The 17,500-nt window shown below is 46.4% G+C and overlaps 2 protein-coding genes across 2 annotated transcripts in view; one reads left to right on the top strand and one right to left on the bottom strand.

The window, feature by feature from the left end:
* Positions 1 to 2,413, top strand: part of slc10a7 (solute carrier family 10 member 7) — a gene marked incomplete at its 5' end in the record, with an annotated part of 17,788 nt that extends 15,375 nt beyond the window's left edge. Inside the window, one exon of the mRNA XM_079802249.1 lies at positions 2,056 to 2,413. Within this exon, the coding sequence (XP_079658375.1) occupies positions 2,056 to 2,073 (18 nt within the window). The 3' untranslated portion in view covers positions 2,074 to 2,413. The remainder of the gene's footprint in view (positions 1 to 2,055) is intronic.
* Positions 2,414 to 9,896: 7,483 nt separating this feature from the next.
* reeld1 (reeler domain containing 1) lies at positions 9,897 to 17,392 on the bottom strand (the record flags this gene model as incomplete). Its single annotated transcript, XM_079803275.1, has 4 exons — positions 9,897 to 10,339; positions 11,765 to 11,877; positions 11,969 to 12,194; positions 17,068 to 17,392. 4 exons carry the CDS (start codon positions 17,390 to 17,392, stop codon positions 9,897 to 9,899), a joined length of 1,107 nt encoding a protein of 368 aa, XP_079659401.1.
* Between the last annotated feature and the right edge of the window lie 108 nt (positions 17,393 to 17,500).

A 17,500-nucleotide genomic window follows, 5' to 3' on the forward strand; every position in this document is an offset into this window, starting at 1 on the left:
GAACTCCATAGACATGTGAACTCCATAGACATGTGAACTCCATAGACATGTGAACTCCATAGACATGTGAACTCCATAGACATGTGAACTCCATAGACATGTGAACTCCATAGACATGTGAACTCCATAGACATGTGAACTCCATAGACATGTGAACTCCATAGACATGTGAACTCCATAGACATGTGAACTCCATAGACATGTGAACTCCATAGACATGTGAACTCCATAGACATGTGAACTCCATAGACATGTGAACTCCATAGACATGTGAACTCCATAGACATGTGAACTCTATAGACATGTGAACTCTATAGACATGTGAACTCCATAGACATGTGAACTCTATAGACATGTGAACTCTATAGACATGTGAACTCCATAGACATGTGAACTCTATAGACATGTGAACTCCATAGACATGTGAACTCCATAGACATGTGAACTCCATAGACATGTGAACTCTATAGACATGTGAACTCTATAGACATGTGAACTCTATAGACATGTGAACTCCATAGACATGTGAACTCCATAGACATGTGAACTCCATAGACATGTGAACTCCATAGACATGTGAACTCCATAGACATGTGAACTCCATAGACATGTGAACTCCATAGACATGTGAACTCCATAGACATGTGAACTCCATAGACATGTGAACTCCATAGACATGTGAACTCCATAGACATGTGAACTCCATAGACATGTGAACTCCATAGACATGTGAACTCCATAGACATGTGAACTCCATAGACATGTGAACTCTATAGACATGTGAACTCCATAGACATGTGAACTCCATAGACATGTGAACTCCATAGACATGTGAACTCCATAGACATGTGAACTCCATAGACATGTGAACTCTATAGACATGTGAACTCCATAGACATGTGAACTCTATAGACATGTGAACTCCATAGACATGTGAACTCCATAGACATGTGAACTCCATAGACATGTGAACTCTATAGACATGTGAACTCCATAGACATGTGAACTCTATAGACATGTGAACTCTATAGACATGTGAACTCCATAGACATGTGAACTCCATAGACATGTGAACTCTATAGACATGTGAACTCCATAGACATGTGAACTATAGACATGTGAACTCCATAGACATGTGAACTCTATAGACATGTGAACTCCATAGACATGTGAACTCTATAGACATGTGAACTCTATAGACATGTGAACTCTATAGACATGTGAACTCTATAGACATGTGAACTCTATAGACATGTGAACTCCATAGACATGTGAACTCCATAGACATGTGAACTCCATAGACATGTGAACTCTATAGACATGTGAACTCCATAGACATGTGAACTCTATAGACATGTGAACTCTATAGACATGTGAACTCCATAGACATGTGAACTCTATAGACATGTGAACTCCATAGACATGTGAACTCCATAGACATGTGAACTCCATAGACATGTAAACTCTATAGACATGTGAACTCCATAGACATGTGAACTCTATAGACATGTGAACTCCATAGACATGTGAACTCCATAGACATGTGAACTCCATAGACATGTGAACTCTATAGACATGTGAACTCCATAGACATGTGAACTCTATAGACATGTGAACTCCATAGACATGTGAACTCCATAGACATGTGAACTCCATAGACATGTGAACTCTATAGACATGTGAACTCCTGCAGTGTTCAGGGCTATTATAGTTATCATGTCAATAAATGCACGTGCGATGCATCCGCTGATGTAGAGTGACAGAGTTTACGACAGTAGTAGAGGACAATACTGATTCCCAACTGTAGGGGGAGCCGAGAGCAAAAACTATCTAGTGCTGCTTTAAGACATAAATTAAAAAAAAAGTGTTCTGGGCATTATTTTAAATTTTGCTCTTTAACTTCATGAACAAAATCAGCATAAAAACAACAAAAATGTGATTTCATACGATGTAAATTCATGCTGACAGTTCATATCAGACATTCTTCAATAACTTCTCCTGTATCTGTTCATTCACACGGGTCTGTTTTAAGCTCTTGATCTGCTTCTGTCACAGAGTCTCTCGCCCATATGAAGCCCACTGTGGACTGGAAGCTGTGAAACACTGAGCTGAGCCAAACCAGACCAAACCAGACCAGACGAGACCAGACCAGACGAGACCAAACCAGACGAGACCAGACCAGACGAGACCAAACCAGACGAGACCAAACCAGACGGAGACCAAACCAGACGAGACCAGACCAGACGAGACCAGACCAGACGAGACCAAACCAGACGAGACCAGACCAGACGAGACCAGACCAGACGAGACCAAACCAGACGAGACCAAACCAGACGAGACCAAACCAGACGAGACCAAACCAGACGAGACCAAACCAGACGAGACCAGACGAGACCAGACCAGACGAGACGAGACCAAACCAGACGAGACCAAACCAGACGAGACCAGACGAGACCAAACCAGACGAGACCAAACCAGACGAGACGAGACCAAACCAGACGAGACCAAACCAGACGAGACCAAACCAGACGAGACCAGACCAGACGAGACGAGACCAAACCAGACGAGACCAAACCAGACGAGACGAGACAAAACCAGACGAGACGAGACCAAACCAGACGAGACGAGACCAAACCAGACGAGACGAGACCAAACCAGACGAGACGAGACCAAACCAGACGAGACCAAACCAGACGAGACCAGACCAGACCAGACGAGACCAGACGAGACCAAACCAGACGAGACCAGACCAGACCAGACGAGACCAGACCAGACGAGACCAGACCAGACGAGACCAAACCAGACGAGACCAGACTAAACCAGACGAGACCAAACCAGACGAGACAAACCAGACGAGACAAACCAGACGAGACCAAACCAGACGAGACCAGACGAGACCAAACCAGACGAGACGAGACCAAACCAGACGAGACCAGACCAGACGAGACTAAACCAGACGAGAACAAACCAGACGAGAACAAACCAGACGAGACAAAACCAGACGAGACGAGACCAAACCAGACGAGACGAGACCAAACCAGACGAGACCAAACCAGACGAGACCAGACCAGACGAGACGAGACCAAACCAGACGAGACGAGACCAAACCAGACGAGACGAGACCAAACCAGACGAGACCAAACCAGACGAGACCAAACCAGACGAGACGAGACCAGACGAGACCAAACCAGACGAGACCAGACCAGACGAGACCAGACCAGACGAGACCAGACCAGACGAGACCAAACCAGACGAGACCAGACTAAACCAGACGAGACCAAACCAGACGAGACAAACCAGACGAGACCAAACCAGACGAGACGAGACCAAACCAGACGAGACGAGACCAAACCAGACGAGACCAGACCAGACGAGACCAGACCAGACGAGACTAAACCAGACGAGAACAAACCAGACGAGACAAACCAGACGAGACAAAACCAGACGAGACGAGACCAAACCAGACGAGACGAGACCAAACCAGACGAGACGAGACCAAACCAGACGAGACGAGACCAAACCAGACGAGACCAAACCAGACGAGACGAGACCAAACGAGACGAGACCAAACCAGACGAGACGAGACCAAACCAGACGAGACGAGACCAAACCAGACGAGACGAGACCAAACCAGACGAGACGAGACGAGACCAAACCAGACGAGACGAGACCAAACCAGACGAGACGAGACCAAACCAGACGAGACGAGACCAAACCAGACGAGACCAAACCAGACGAGACCAAACCAGACGAGACCAAACCAGACGAGACCAAACCAGACGAGACCAGACCAGACGAGACGAGACCAAACCAGACGAGACGAGACCAAACCAGACGAGACGAGACCAAACGAGACGAGACCAAACCAGACGAGACGAGACCAAACCAGACGAGACCAAACCAGACGAGACCAGACCAAACTAGACGAGACGAGACCAAACCAGACGAGACCAAACCAGACGAGACCAAACCAGACGAGACCAAACCAGACGAGACCAAACCAGACGAGACGAGACCAAACCAGACGAGACGAGACCAAACCAGACGAGACCAAACCAGACGAGACGAGACCAAACGAGACGAGACCAAACGAGACGAGACCAAACCAGACGAGACCAAACCAGACGAGACCAAACCAGACGAGACCAAACCAGACGAGATGAGACCAAACCAGACGAGATGAGACCAAACCAGACGAGACCAAACCAGACGAGATGAGACCAAACCAGACGAGACCAAACCAGACGAGACCAAACCAGACGAGACCAGACCAGACGAGATCAGACCAGACCAGACCAGACGAGACCAAACCAGACGAGACGAGACCAAACCAGACGAGACCAAACCAGACGAGACCAAACCAGACGAGACCAAACCAGACGAGACCAAACCAGACGAGACCAAACCAGACGAGACCAGACCAGACGAGACCAAACCAGACGAGACGAGACCAAACGAGACGAGACCAAACCAGACGAGACCAAACCAGACGAGACCAAACCAGACGAGACCAAACCAGACGAGACCAGACCAGACGAGACCAGACCAGACGAGACCAAACCAGACGAGACCAAACCAGACGAGACCAGACCAGACGAGACCAGACCAAACCAGAAGAGACGCCGCTTTACTCGTCGCACGTACAGTTACACGAGATCAAGTGCCTTAACGCGGGACCTCCGACGGCAGGGACTGAAAATGATTCCATGAGCTTTTTTAAACAGAGACCCGAATGTATATTTGTATTTTTATATGAAGTGTGAAATCTTTTCTTACTCCAACAGCACTCAGACTTCTTCCGATGGATTAGCTTGTGTTATTTAGACTTCCAGGGAGTTCGTTCATGTATTCGTGTGGCTTTGTTTCTAAAGCAGTGAAAACCGCTCAAGCTAACTTTCTTACCCGATGACGATTGGTCACTTGTTTTGGTGCAGTGAACGCGGAGATCAGCTGTTCAACTGTGCCATGTTACGTTACTGAGACAATAAACAGTGTCATAAACCCCGTCTCCATGAGCTTGTGTGTGTGTAAACCTGTGTTTTGAGGTGCAAAAACTGACGACAAAACCAAATACACCAGAAATCTATTTATTCAACTTAAAACATAATTTTTTTTTAATCAAATACACTTTCTAACATTTTCTAGACTAATGAGTGAGAACATTGAAGTTCATTTATGGTTAAAATTGAGCTTTTAAACTAGTATTCAGACTAAAATGCATCATTTATGGTTATTAAACACAATTGATATGTTATCTTCACTAAAGGCAAAAGCACTTTCTGCTTTTTTGTCTGGCAGGATCACATGCATACGGTTGTTTTTTTTAATAGTATGCTTTGGAGTTATGAAGCTGTTTTTAAGAAACTGAAACTTTTATTCAGCTAGGCTGCATTAAATTGATCAAAACTGACAGTACAGACAAAAAAAGTACATTAATAATAATCATAAATGTTTCTTGAGCATCAAATCCTCATAGAATGATTTCTGAAGGATCATGTGACACTGGAGACAGTGAGTAATGATGATAAATTCAGCTTTGATCACAGAACTAAATTACAGTTTTAAATGTATTACTGTAGAAAACAGTTATTAGGGGCCAAGCACGTGTTGGAATCATTAGTGTTCTTCTTCTTCTTCCATTTGGGTCAATGGCAGCCCACAGAACCGCTTGTGGGAAAGTTATTAAATTTGGCTCACTGATAGAGGACAGTTTTAACTGTCACCGCAGCAAATTTGGAGTCTCTAACTCAATCCCTCTAGCGCCACCAACTGTCCAAATTTCCACTTTAACTTTTCAACTGTAAGGGCAAAATTCAAGACGTTTCGAAAGCATGGCGTCATTTTCCGTCATGAACATGTTTCCACCATTTTGAATTTTCGAACTCCTCCTTGACCATTGCTCTGATTTTCTCAAAAACGTAACCAGATTATCTCCAAACCATGCCGATAAAAAGAGAAGGAATTCAAGTTGATTCATCAAACCGTTCTTGAATAACAGGCGAATGAATTTGACAAAGAGCATGCCAAAATGGACATGTGGCTATATCTCCACTACGCTTTAGCGCTTTTTGACCAATCTTGGTGTGTCATGACATCCATGACCTGAAGATACCTACACAGTTTTGGCGCAGTGCCACCTAGTGGTCTGGAGATGTGAAAATGTTTTATTTTTTGGGCAAAAAACTGGCCTCTTTTGATTCAATGCAGCATGCCAATACGAACGAACCCCAATTGTCCCATATTGATCATTTTAGGCGTCGGCCATTTTGAATTTTGTCGTAAAATGTTATATATATATATATATATTTATAACTCTATGTGTCTTCGGCACCACGCCCTGAAGGAACTCAAGTTGAGAGTCAAAAGTTATAATGACATCTCCAAAAATGCTAATACATTTTAAATAAATTAGCCTATTGTAATGAAACTGGTCTTGGCTCATGCCGAGAACATGGATACCAATTTTGCCATAGTTGGCCGAACTTCCTGTCCGCCATTTAGATTTTCTTTCAACATTTTTTTCAAAGACCATTGATCTGATTTTCACCAAAATTGAATCGCATCATCTTCAGACCACGCTGGCAAAGAGACATGGTTTTCGTGTCGACAGACAAAACCATTTTCGTATAGCGGTCCGCATCAACAAATTTGATACCTGCAGCGTTTTGGCGCACTGCCACCTAGTGGTCTGGAGATATAACAGATTGACATTTTTTGGCCAAAACTGGCCTCTTTAGATTCGGTGCAGCATGCCAATACGAACGATACCCAATTGTCCCATATTGATCATTTTAGGCGTCGGCCATTTTGAATTTTGTCGTAAAATGTTATATATATATATATATATATATATATATATATATATATATATATATGCTAATACATTTTAAATAAATTAACTTATTGTAATGAAACTGGTCTTGGCTCATGCCGAGAACATGGATACCAATTTTGCCATAGTTGGCCGAACTTCCAGTCCGCCATTTAGATTTTCTTTCAAAAACTTTTTCGAAGACCGTTGATCCGATTTTCATCAAAATTGAATCGTATCATCTTCAGACCACGCTGGCAAAAAGACATGGCTTTCGTGTCGACAGATAAAATCGTTTTCGTATAGCGGTCCGCATCAACAAATTTGATACCTGCAGCGTTTCGCCGCAGTGCCACCTAGTGGTCTGGAGATATGAAAAATTGACATTTTTTGGCCAAAACTGGCCTCTTTAGATTCGGTGCAGCATGCCAATATGAATGATACCCAATTGTCCCATATTGATCATTTTAGGCGTCTGCCATTTTGAATATTGTCGTAAAATGCTATATTTTACGAACTCATTGGTGTATCATTACGAAACTCATTGGCACGACGCCCTGAAGGTACTCAAGTTTCAAGACAGCACCACCTTGTGGTCAAAAGTTATAATGACATCTCCAAAAATGCTAATACATTTTAAATAAATTAGCCTATTGTAATGAAACTGGTCTTGGCTCATGCCGAGAACATAGATACCAATTTTGCCAAAGTCAGCCGAACTTCCTGTCCGCCATTTAGATTTTCTTTCAAAAACTTTTTCGAACTCCTCCTAGACTGTTCATCCAAATTTCACCAAAATTGAATCGTATCATCTTCAGACCACCCTGGCAAAAAGACATGGCTTTCGTGTCGACAGATAAAATAGTTTTTGTATAGCGGTCCGCATCAACAAATTTAATACCTGCAGTGTTTCGCCGCAGTGCCACCTAGTGGTCTGGATATATAAAAGATTGACATTTTTTGGCCAGAACTGGCCTCTTTAGATTCGGTGCAGCATGCCAATACGAATGATACCCAATTGTCCCATATTGACCATTTTGGGCGTCGGCCATTTTGAATTTTGACGTAAAATGCTATATTTTACGAACTCATTGGTGTATCATTACGAAACTCGTTGGCACGACGCCCTGAAGGTACTCAAGTTTCAAGACAGCACCACCTTGTGGTCAAAAGTTATAATGACATTTCCAAAAATGCTAATAACTTTTAAATAAATTAGCCTATTGTAATGAAACTGGTCTACTCGGTATGTGTCTTCGGGACTAAAAGATATGGATTTACTGTCAATAGTCGAAACCGTTTTCATTAACAAAATTGATGCCATGATGCCAAATCGCCTCTAAGACTGTCTCTCCGCAATGCTTTGGCATATTGACACCAAACTTCCCATGTGTCACCTATGGTTCGTAACTTTACTAGTGACTGCATTTATGATTTTCCAGTCACTAGGTGTTTCTCAATGTCAAGGATCCTTCCTCTGCAGGACTGGTCCTTCCTCTTCCTTCAGAGGCGAGGTGAGGCTCCTCTTTAGCATTCGGAGAACACGTAAATCGAACAGGCTAGCAAGTGCGCGTCAGCCTCATTACGTCAGTGAAAAGGTCCGTTAGCCATCAATAACGTCATTTGTATAATATTAATACGGTTGTAATTTGTACTGGCATTTAAAAGTTAAACTTTACTTATATTTACTACGGTTATAACTAATGTTTGGTAACGTAAATACTTACACTTGAAAGCATATTGCCCCATTAACGCTCCGACTCCGCCAACGTCCGATATTTTGTATTTTTTGAACAAGATAGCAAAGCTGCGCGCATAGGATTGTGGGTGATTTGAGAGCGCGAGGTGCGCGAAGTCTACTCGTATGCATCCTTTCCTGTATATGGCATATTTTTCGAACGAAGGACTCAGACCTTGGTTGAAATTCAGAGGATCCTCGACATTGGAACAGCCCTTCGACAGACGTCGATGACGTAGCATCCTCGGAATTCTGGCTTCAGAGGATCCTTCCTTGACATTGAGAAACGCCTAGCATTTCATTTAATTCCCATTTAATTCATAGTCAGGAGGAAAGACCAGTATTTGACACATATTCAATAAAGTATCAGGGTTATAATAGTTCACTAAAACCATTTTAAAAAATCATTATTTGAAATTAAATAAATGTTAACTGAAATTAAAAATAAATAAATAAACAAACTTATTTGAAGCTTTAGCTTTACCTGATATGGCCTACTAACTAAAAGAAATACAAAGTTATAAAAAACTATATAGATGTTTTTAAAAAAACAAACAAAAAAGTGAATTGAGCTCTCTTTCGTGTATTTTTAATGTCAAAAACAAAATGATGTAAAAAATGAAATGGAGCTTAAATGCTTAATGTATTACAATTTAACTAAACTCATTAGATTTTAGGTGACTAAATGTAAATCTTATGATATTTAGTCGACTAAAACTAAAAACAATGCAGGTGACTAAAATATGACTAAAACTAAATGGCATTTTAGTCAAAAGACTATGACTAAAACTAAATAAAAATTTGCTGTCAAAATTAACACTGTACGAAACTCGGTGTGTGTCTTCGGCACGACGCCCTGAAGGTACTCAAGTTTCAAGACAGCACCACCTTGTGGTCAAAAGTTATAATGACATTTCCAAAAATGCGAATAACTTTTAAATAAATTAGCCTATTGTAATGAAACTGGTCTACTCGGTATGTGTCTTCGGGACTAAAAGATATGGATTTCCTGTCAATAGTCGAAACCGTTTTCATTAACAAAATTGATGCCATGATGCCAAATCGCCTCTAAGACTGTCTCTCAGCAATGCTTTGGCATATTGACACCAAACTTCCCATGAGTCACCTATGGTTCGTAACTTTACTAGTGACTGCATTTATGATTCTCCAGTCATTGTTGCAGTTGGTCTGATGCTTCCTCCTTTGTGTTTGGCCCCTTAATTGCTGCTCGCAGCTATATTTTTAAACTGTAATAATATTTCGCAATGTTCCTGTTTTTATTTTAGTTTCTTTTGATCAAAGAAGTGCAGCCTTGGTTGGAATAAGAGACAGTATTTATCGGTCTGTTCAGTTTCCTGTCGGTGTTATGAGGTTGTACTCGGCCTGCAGCACCAGGAAGCTGTTTTGCCGTATTTTGCGCACCTGCACCAGGTCTCCGCACTCCTGCACGTGGATGATGCCTCGGTCTTCATGGTTGCAGTCGTTGAGCGACACGGCGGTGCGTTTGCGGCAGTGTTTCCTCTGCAGGTACCGGAGACCCACAGCCACGGCCATTCCCAGTGCGGCAGACAGGCCCAGGAGCAGACCCAGCTCAGGTGTGCTGTGCCTGGGCACCCGCTCCGGCCTCTCGCCCCCTCTCTCCGGAACTCCAGGCGGGTCTTTAGCTTGTTTGGGGGGTTTGAGAACATCTCTAAACAGATTGGAAGTGTCTTTCTTGCGCTGGGTCAGAGAAACGGCGCCCTCTGTTGGCTCCCGGGACGGGAAAAAGTCGGAGAGGGCTCGACGGAGAGCTTCGGGATGGAGGGATGTGGTGAAGATCTGTGTGTTGTGAGTGTGCACTGAAGGCGTAAACGTGTGTGTTTGTTTCATAGACGCGTGTGTATCTGTGCTCTGGGTCTGTAATAGTAGATCCGGGGCAGTGTGTGTGTTTATGTCTATTTTAGCGTTCGTGGAGCTGTGAGATGAAGACGTGCTTGGGGAAGTTTGTGTAGATGTGTGTCTATATGAGGACAGAGTGTCGTTTAGTGGTTGTGTGTTTGAGTTTGCAGAAGGGGTTGTGTGTGTGCTATATGTTGAGAGTGTGTTTGTGTTATATGGTGCATGTGTAGAAGTGTGTCTATATGAGGACAGAGGTGTTTGAGGGACTTCTAGTGATTGTGTGTTTGTGTTAACAGAAGGGGTTGTGTGTGTGCTATATGTTGAGAGTGTGTTTGTGTTATACGGTGCATATGTGTTAGTGTGTGTAGGAGTGTGTCTATACGAGGACAGAGGTGTTTGAGAGACTTCTAGTGATTGTGTGTTTGTGTTTGTATTAACAGAAGGGGTTGTTTGTGTGCTATATGTTGAGAGTGTGTTAGTGAGTGTAGAAGTGTGTCTATACGAGGACAGAGGTGTTTGAGGGACTTCTAGTGATTGTGTGTTTGTGTTTGCAGAAGGGGTTGTGTGTGTGCTATATGTTGAGAGTGTGTTTGTGTTATATGGTGCATGTGTGTTAGTGTGTGTAGAAGTGTGTCTATATGAGGACAGAGGTGTTTGAGGGACTTCTAGTGATTGTGTGTTTGTATTAACAGAAGGGGTTGTGTGTGTTCTATATGTTGAGAGTGTGTTTGTGTTATATGGTGCATGTGTAGAAGTGTGTCTATACGAGGACAGAGGTGTTTGAGGGACTTCTAGTGATTGTGTGTTTGTGTTTGCAGAAGGGGTTGTGTGTGTGCTATATGTTGAGAGTGTGTTTGTGTTATATGGTGCATGTGTGTTAGTGTGTGTAGAAGTGTGTCTATATGAGGACAGAGGTGTTTGAGGGACTTCTAGTGATTGTGTGTTTGTATTAACAGAAGGGGTTGTGTGTGTTCTATATGTTGAGAGTGTGTTTGTGTTATATGGTGCATGTGTGTTAGTGTGTCTATACGAGGACAGAGGTGTTTGAGAGACTTCTAGTGATTGTGTGTTTGTGTTAACAGAAGGGGTTGTGTGTGTGCTATGTGTTGAGAGCGAGTTGGTGTTTGTGTTATATGGTGCATGTGTGTTAGGGTGTGTAGATGTGGTTGTGTATGTGTGTTTGCTTGTTTTTTCCAGTATGGAGGCTGCATGAAAAATACAAACACAAAGCATTACGTATAAACTGTACGTTATCATTTCGGTGTTCTGTCCACCCTAAAGTCCACCAATTAATCCCAAGGATGTGTGTGCATGTGTTGTGTGTTGGTCATAATCACCTGTCGGTTGTCCTGTGACACTCTTAGTGATCTGCGAACTACGTGTCCCATCATGCACCACTGCTGATCGGATTCGAGACCAATACACAAAATAGGACTGAACCAGCGTGATGCTACAGAGAGAGAATGAAAAGGGAATAAAATTCACATTTGTGTGTTGTGCAGATGAAGACAATTAATTTACATTAGACATGTGTGTCTTACTAAAAGCGCAGGTCTCCGCTGGGTTGAGTCGGGGCCCTCCAGCTGAAGGACAGGTTCCTCTTGTGCATTTTGTCGGAGTGTGTGACGCTGTCGCCCGTGCTGAGGCAGGACAGTGTGTGTGTTCTGGGAGGGTGGAGTGTGAAAGCCCCGCCGACGACACGATCCTCCAGAACAGAGCGAGCCTGCAGCAGAAACCCCATAAACGCCCGGGAGCTCTGAACCGTTACTGACAGAACAACACACACTATTAGTCACTTTGTGGACAGACGGATAGACAGACAGACAGATACATAGATTTTGATTTTGCATTTGTGAGGTCAGGTGTTGGACGAGAAGGCCTGGGGCCTCATTTATAAACGTTGCGTGCGCACAAAAGAAGGCGTACGCCGCTCTCTACGCAATAATTGGTATTTATAAAAAGCAAACTTGACGGGAAAATGTGCGGTCCTTCACGCAAGCTCTGACCCAGGCGGACGCACAAAAACGGCTGAAGTGAGAAATGGCGACACCGTCGGCAGATGAAGAAACACGTGAAAGTGTGTGAAACTGTAGACCGTTGTGTAAAAATGGCAACTGCCTCTCATAAATAACAAGAAGACTTCACAAAGCAAGTCTTACGTAATCGATCAAACGGGTGTTCGTGTAGGCTGTTAATTGTACAATTAACAGCCTACACGAACACCCGTTTGATCGATCTGCAGTGTAAAACAAACAAAATCAAACGAAAATTACAACAGATGCAAATTAACCCATATTTGCAAAAAGAAAAGTGAAATATGTTCTGCAATAATATTGGCATGTTATGCAATTCATCCTCATAAATAATATGGTAAACAGAACGAAATAATGTTCAAAACTGATATTCTCGTCAATGTGTCCGTCTGGCGCAGCAGATAGGCTATAGATTCAAGACAGATAGATAGATAATTAGGGAGATATATAGATAAATAGATAGATTGATGAATTCATTGTCCACTGGGGAAAGTTGTTTTCATAGTAAAAATTTCTTCATTAGCTACGGAACCATATGGTATTCATGCATATGCCTTAAATTTGTTTTATTTTTGATAAAATAACGTATGACGTATGTCTCAACCATTCAGAAAGCTGCAAGACTTTCCATTTGCACTGAACTATAGCCTATTTCCCATTTCCACGTCAGATGCAATTAAATGGATGGAAATAAAATGCCCCATCACAATGCATAATGACGCACAATGGCTGATATTGCGCACTTAGAAGATGTCGCAAATGGAAGGAGTCGGAGTGAACGCATCTTCAGACAGCAAGAAGACTTGCTGGCAAACGAGGACACACTCCGGCGATGGTGGGCTAGACGCTTTTTTGCCTCGACTTTGATGTCCGACCATTTCTTTTTTATTTCGGCCACGGTCCGAGGTTGTGAGGCTACAGCATTTAGGCGTCTGCAACCTTTTGCACCTCAAGTGCCTTTTTGGCATTAGTAGCCTAATGCCCACACTGTGCCCTCCAAAACAACACTTTTCTCCTCTTTTCCACCTCGCCAACGATAACTTCTACTTCACATTGAGTGAGGTTACGTTTTTTTAGTTTTCAAATGTGGCAAATGTGTTTGCCATGATTTCGCAATCGATGAATATTAACTTGTGGGCGTTTCACGGACTATTTATGGGCAACTATGGGCGTGACATGAAGCCGCAAAAGCTGCGCTACATTTAGAATTGATTGTGATTTATTAAGGGAAATCTGCGTAGGACGTGCGTGCGCACGGTTTTATAAATCCGAATATTTCTGTGCGTACGCACGTCCTATGTTTCATCCGTACGCCACTTCTGACGCAAATCCTACGCAAAGTTTTATAAATGAGGCCCCTGGCTCTCAGTCTCCACTCTAATTCATCCCAAAGCTGTTCTATCGGGTTGAGGTCAGGACTCCAGTTCCTCCACACCAAACTCCTCATCCATGTCTTTATGGAGACGCTTTGAGCACTGGAGCATGCTGGGACAGGAAGGGGCCGTCCCCAAACTGGGCCCACAAAGTTGGGAGCATGAAATTGTCCAAAATGTCTTGGTGAAGCATTAAGAGTTCCTTTCACTGGAACTAACCCCTGAAAAACAACCCCACCCCATAATCACCCCTCCAACAAACTTTACACTTGGCACAATGCAGTCAGGCAAGTCCCGTTCTCCTGGCGACCGCCAAACCCAGACTCGTCCATGGGATTGTCAGACAGAGAAGCGTGATTGGTCACTCAGAGAACACGTCTCCTCTGCTCTAGAGTCCAGTGGCGGCGCGCTTTACCCCACTGCATCCCTCACTTGCATTGATGTAAAGCTTGGATGAGCTGCTCGGCCATGGAAACCCATTCCATGAAGCTCTACACACTGTTCTTGAGCTCATCTGAAGGCCACAGAAGTTTGGAGGTCTGTGACCCTCAGCATGCGCTGACCCCGCTCTGTGACCCTCAGCATGCGCTGACCCCGCTCTGTGACCCTCAGCATGTGCTGACCCCGCTCTGTGACCCTCAGCATGCGCTGACCCCGCTCTGTGACCCTCAGCATGTGCTGACCCCGCTCTGTGACCCTCAGCATGCGCTGACCCCGCTCTGTGACCCTCAGCATGCGCTGACCCCGCTCTGTGACCCTCAGCATGCGCTGACCCCGCTCTGTGACCCTCAGCATGCGCTGACCCCGCTCTGTGACCCTCAGCATGAGCTGACCCCGCTCTGTGACCCTCAGCATGCGCTGACCCAGCTCTGTGACCCTCAGCATGCGCTGACCCCGCTCTGTGACCCTCAGCATACGCTGACCCCGCTCTGTGACCCTCAGCATGCGCTGACCCCGCTCTGTGACCCTCAGCATGCGCTGACCCCGCTCTGTGACCCTCAGCATGCGCTGACCCCGCTCTGTGACCCCCAGCATGCGCTGACCCCGCTCTGTGACCCTCAGCATGCGCTGACCCCGCTCTGTGACCCCCAGCATGCGCTGACCCCGCTCTGTGACCCTCAGCATGCGCTGACCCCGCTCTGTGACCCTCAGCATGCGCTGACCCCGCTCTGTGACCCTCAGCATGCGCTGACCCCGCTCTGTGACCCTCAGCATGCGCTGACCCCGCTCTGTGACCCTCAGCATGCGCTGACCCCGCTCTGTGACCCTCAGCATGTGCTGACCCCGCTCTGTGGCCCTCAGCATGTGCTGACCCCGCTCTGTGGCCCTCAGCATGAGCTGACCCCGCTCTGTGACCCTCAGCATGAGCTGACCCCGCTCTGTGACCCCCAGCATGCGCTGACCCCGCTCTGTGACCCTCAGCATGAGCTGACCCCGCTCTGTGACCCTCAGCATGCGCTGACCCCGCTCTGTGACCCTCAGCATGAGCTGACCCCGCTCTGTGACCCCCAGCATGCGCTGACCCCGCTCTGTGACCCTCAGCATGCGCTGACCCCGCTCTGTGACCCTCAGCATGAGCTGACCCCGCTCTGTGACCCTCAGCATGAGCTGACCCCGCTCTGTGACCCTCAGCATGAGCTGACCCCGCTCTGTGACCCTCAGCATGCGCTGACCCCGCTCTGTGACCCTCAGCATGCGCTGACCCCGCTCTGTGACCCTCAGCATGCGCTGACCCCGCTCTGTGACCCTCAGCATGCGCTGACCCCGCTCTGTGACCCTCAGCATGCGCTGACCCCGCTCTGTGGCCCTCAGCATGCGCTGACCCCGCTCTGTGGCCCTCAGCATGCGCTGACCCCGCTCTGTGGCCCTCAGCATGCGCTGACCCCGCTCTGTGGCCCTCAGCATGCGCTGACCCCGCTCTGTGACCCTCAGCATGCGCTGACCCCGCTCTGTGACCCTCAGCATGTGCTGACCCCGCTCTGTGGCCCTCAGCATGCGCTGACCCCGCTCTGTGACCCTCAGCATGCGCTGACCCCGCTCTGTGACCCTCAGCATGCGCTGACCCCGCTCTGTGGCCCTCAGCATGCGCTGACCCCGCTCTGTGGCCCTCAGCATGCGCTGACCCCGCTCTGTGGCCCTCAGCATGCGCTGACCCCGCTCTGTGGCCCTCAGCATGCGCTGACCCCGCTCTGTGGCCCTCAGCATGCGCTGACCCCGCTCTGTGGCCCTCAGCATGCGCTGACCCCGCTCTGTGACCCTCAGCATGCGCTGACCCCGCTCTGTGACCCTCAGCATGCGCTGACCCCGCTCTGTGACCCTCAGCATGCGCTGACCCCGCTCTGTGACCCTCAGCATGCGCTGACCCCGCTCTGTGACCCTCAGCATGTGCTGACCCCGCTCTGTGACCCTCAGCATGCGCTGACCCCGCTCTGTGACCCTCAGCATGCGCTGACCCCGCTCTGTGACCCTCAGCATGCGCTGACCCCGCTCTGTGACCCTCAGCATGTGCTGACCCCGCTCTGTGGCCCTCAGCATGTGCTGACCCCGCTCTGTGGCCCTCAGCATGAGCTGACCCCGCTCTGTGACCCTCAGCATGTGCTGACCCCGCTCTGTGACCCTCAGCATGCGCTGACCCCGCTCTGTGGCCCTCAGCATGCGCTGACCCCGCTCTGTGGCCCTTAGCATGCGCTGACCCCGCTCTGTGACCCTCAGCATGCGCTGACCCCGCTCTGTGACCCTTAGCATGCGCTGACCCCGCTCTGTGACCCTCAGCATGCGCTGACCCCGCTCTGTGACCCTCAGCATGCGCTGACCCCGCTCTGTGACCCTCAGCATGCGCTGACCCCGCTCTGTGATTTCACTTTGTGGCTGAGTTGCTGTTTTTCCCAATTGCTTCCACTTTGTTATAAATCCCACTAACAGTTGAGCGTGGAATATTTAGTTGTGAGGAAATTTCCCGAATGGCTCATTCTCTCACTAATGTGTGTAGCAGCGTCTGCTAGAGCTTGATTTATACACCTGTGGCCATGAAGTGATTGAACACCTGAACTCAGTGATTTGGAGGGGCGTCCCAATACTTTTGACAATATTGGATGGATGGACTGATTGATTGATGGATGGATTGATAGATTGATAGATTGATGGATGGATGGATGGATGGATGGACTGATTGATTGATGGATGGATTGACGGACGGACGGACGGATGGATAGATAGATAGATAGATGTGTGTACCTGTGAGTGTGTGTTGTGGCAGGTACACTGATCGGCTGGTGTGTATGGTGACGGTGGAGTGTGTGCGTGTGTGTTGTGGAAAGGAGCTGATGTGTCCAGGCTTCATGCTCACACAAGACGAGACACTCGCTCCACGAGAGAAACACACACCACGGCCCGGAAACACACACACAATCACACATCCAGCCAGCAGTGCCTTCATCAGCATCATTTTCATCAGCATCATCTTCATCATCATCTTCTTCATCATCATCATGTGCTTTCTGGAGGTTACAGGAATTAAACACACAAACACGTCTACCTTCATCATCATCATCATCATCATCATGACAAGTTTTACTGCTGTGCATTACTGTTTTCGTTACATCATCGCTATCTACACATTGCCATTGTATACCCTTTCTGTTCATATTTAAAATTAAGAATTTGTTTA

Source organism: Gobio gobio (assembly GCF_949357685.1).
Source record: "Gobio gobio genome assembly, chromosome: 21".
NCBI lineage: Eukaryota > Metazoa > Chordata > Actinopteri > Cypriniformes > Gobionidae > Gobio > Gobio gobio.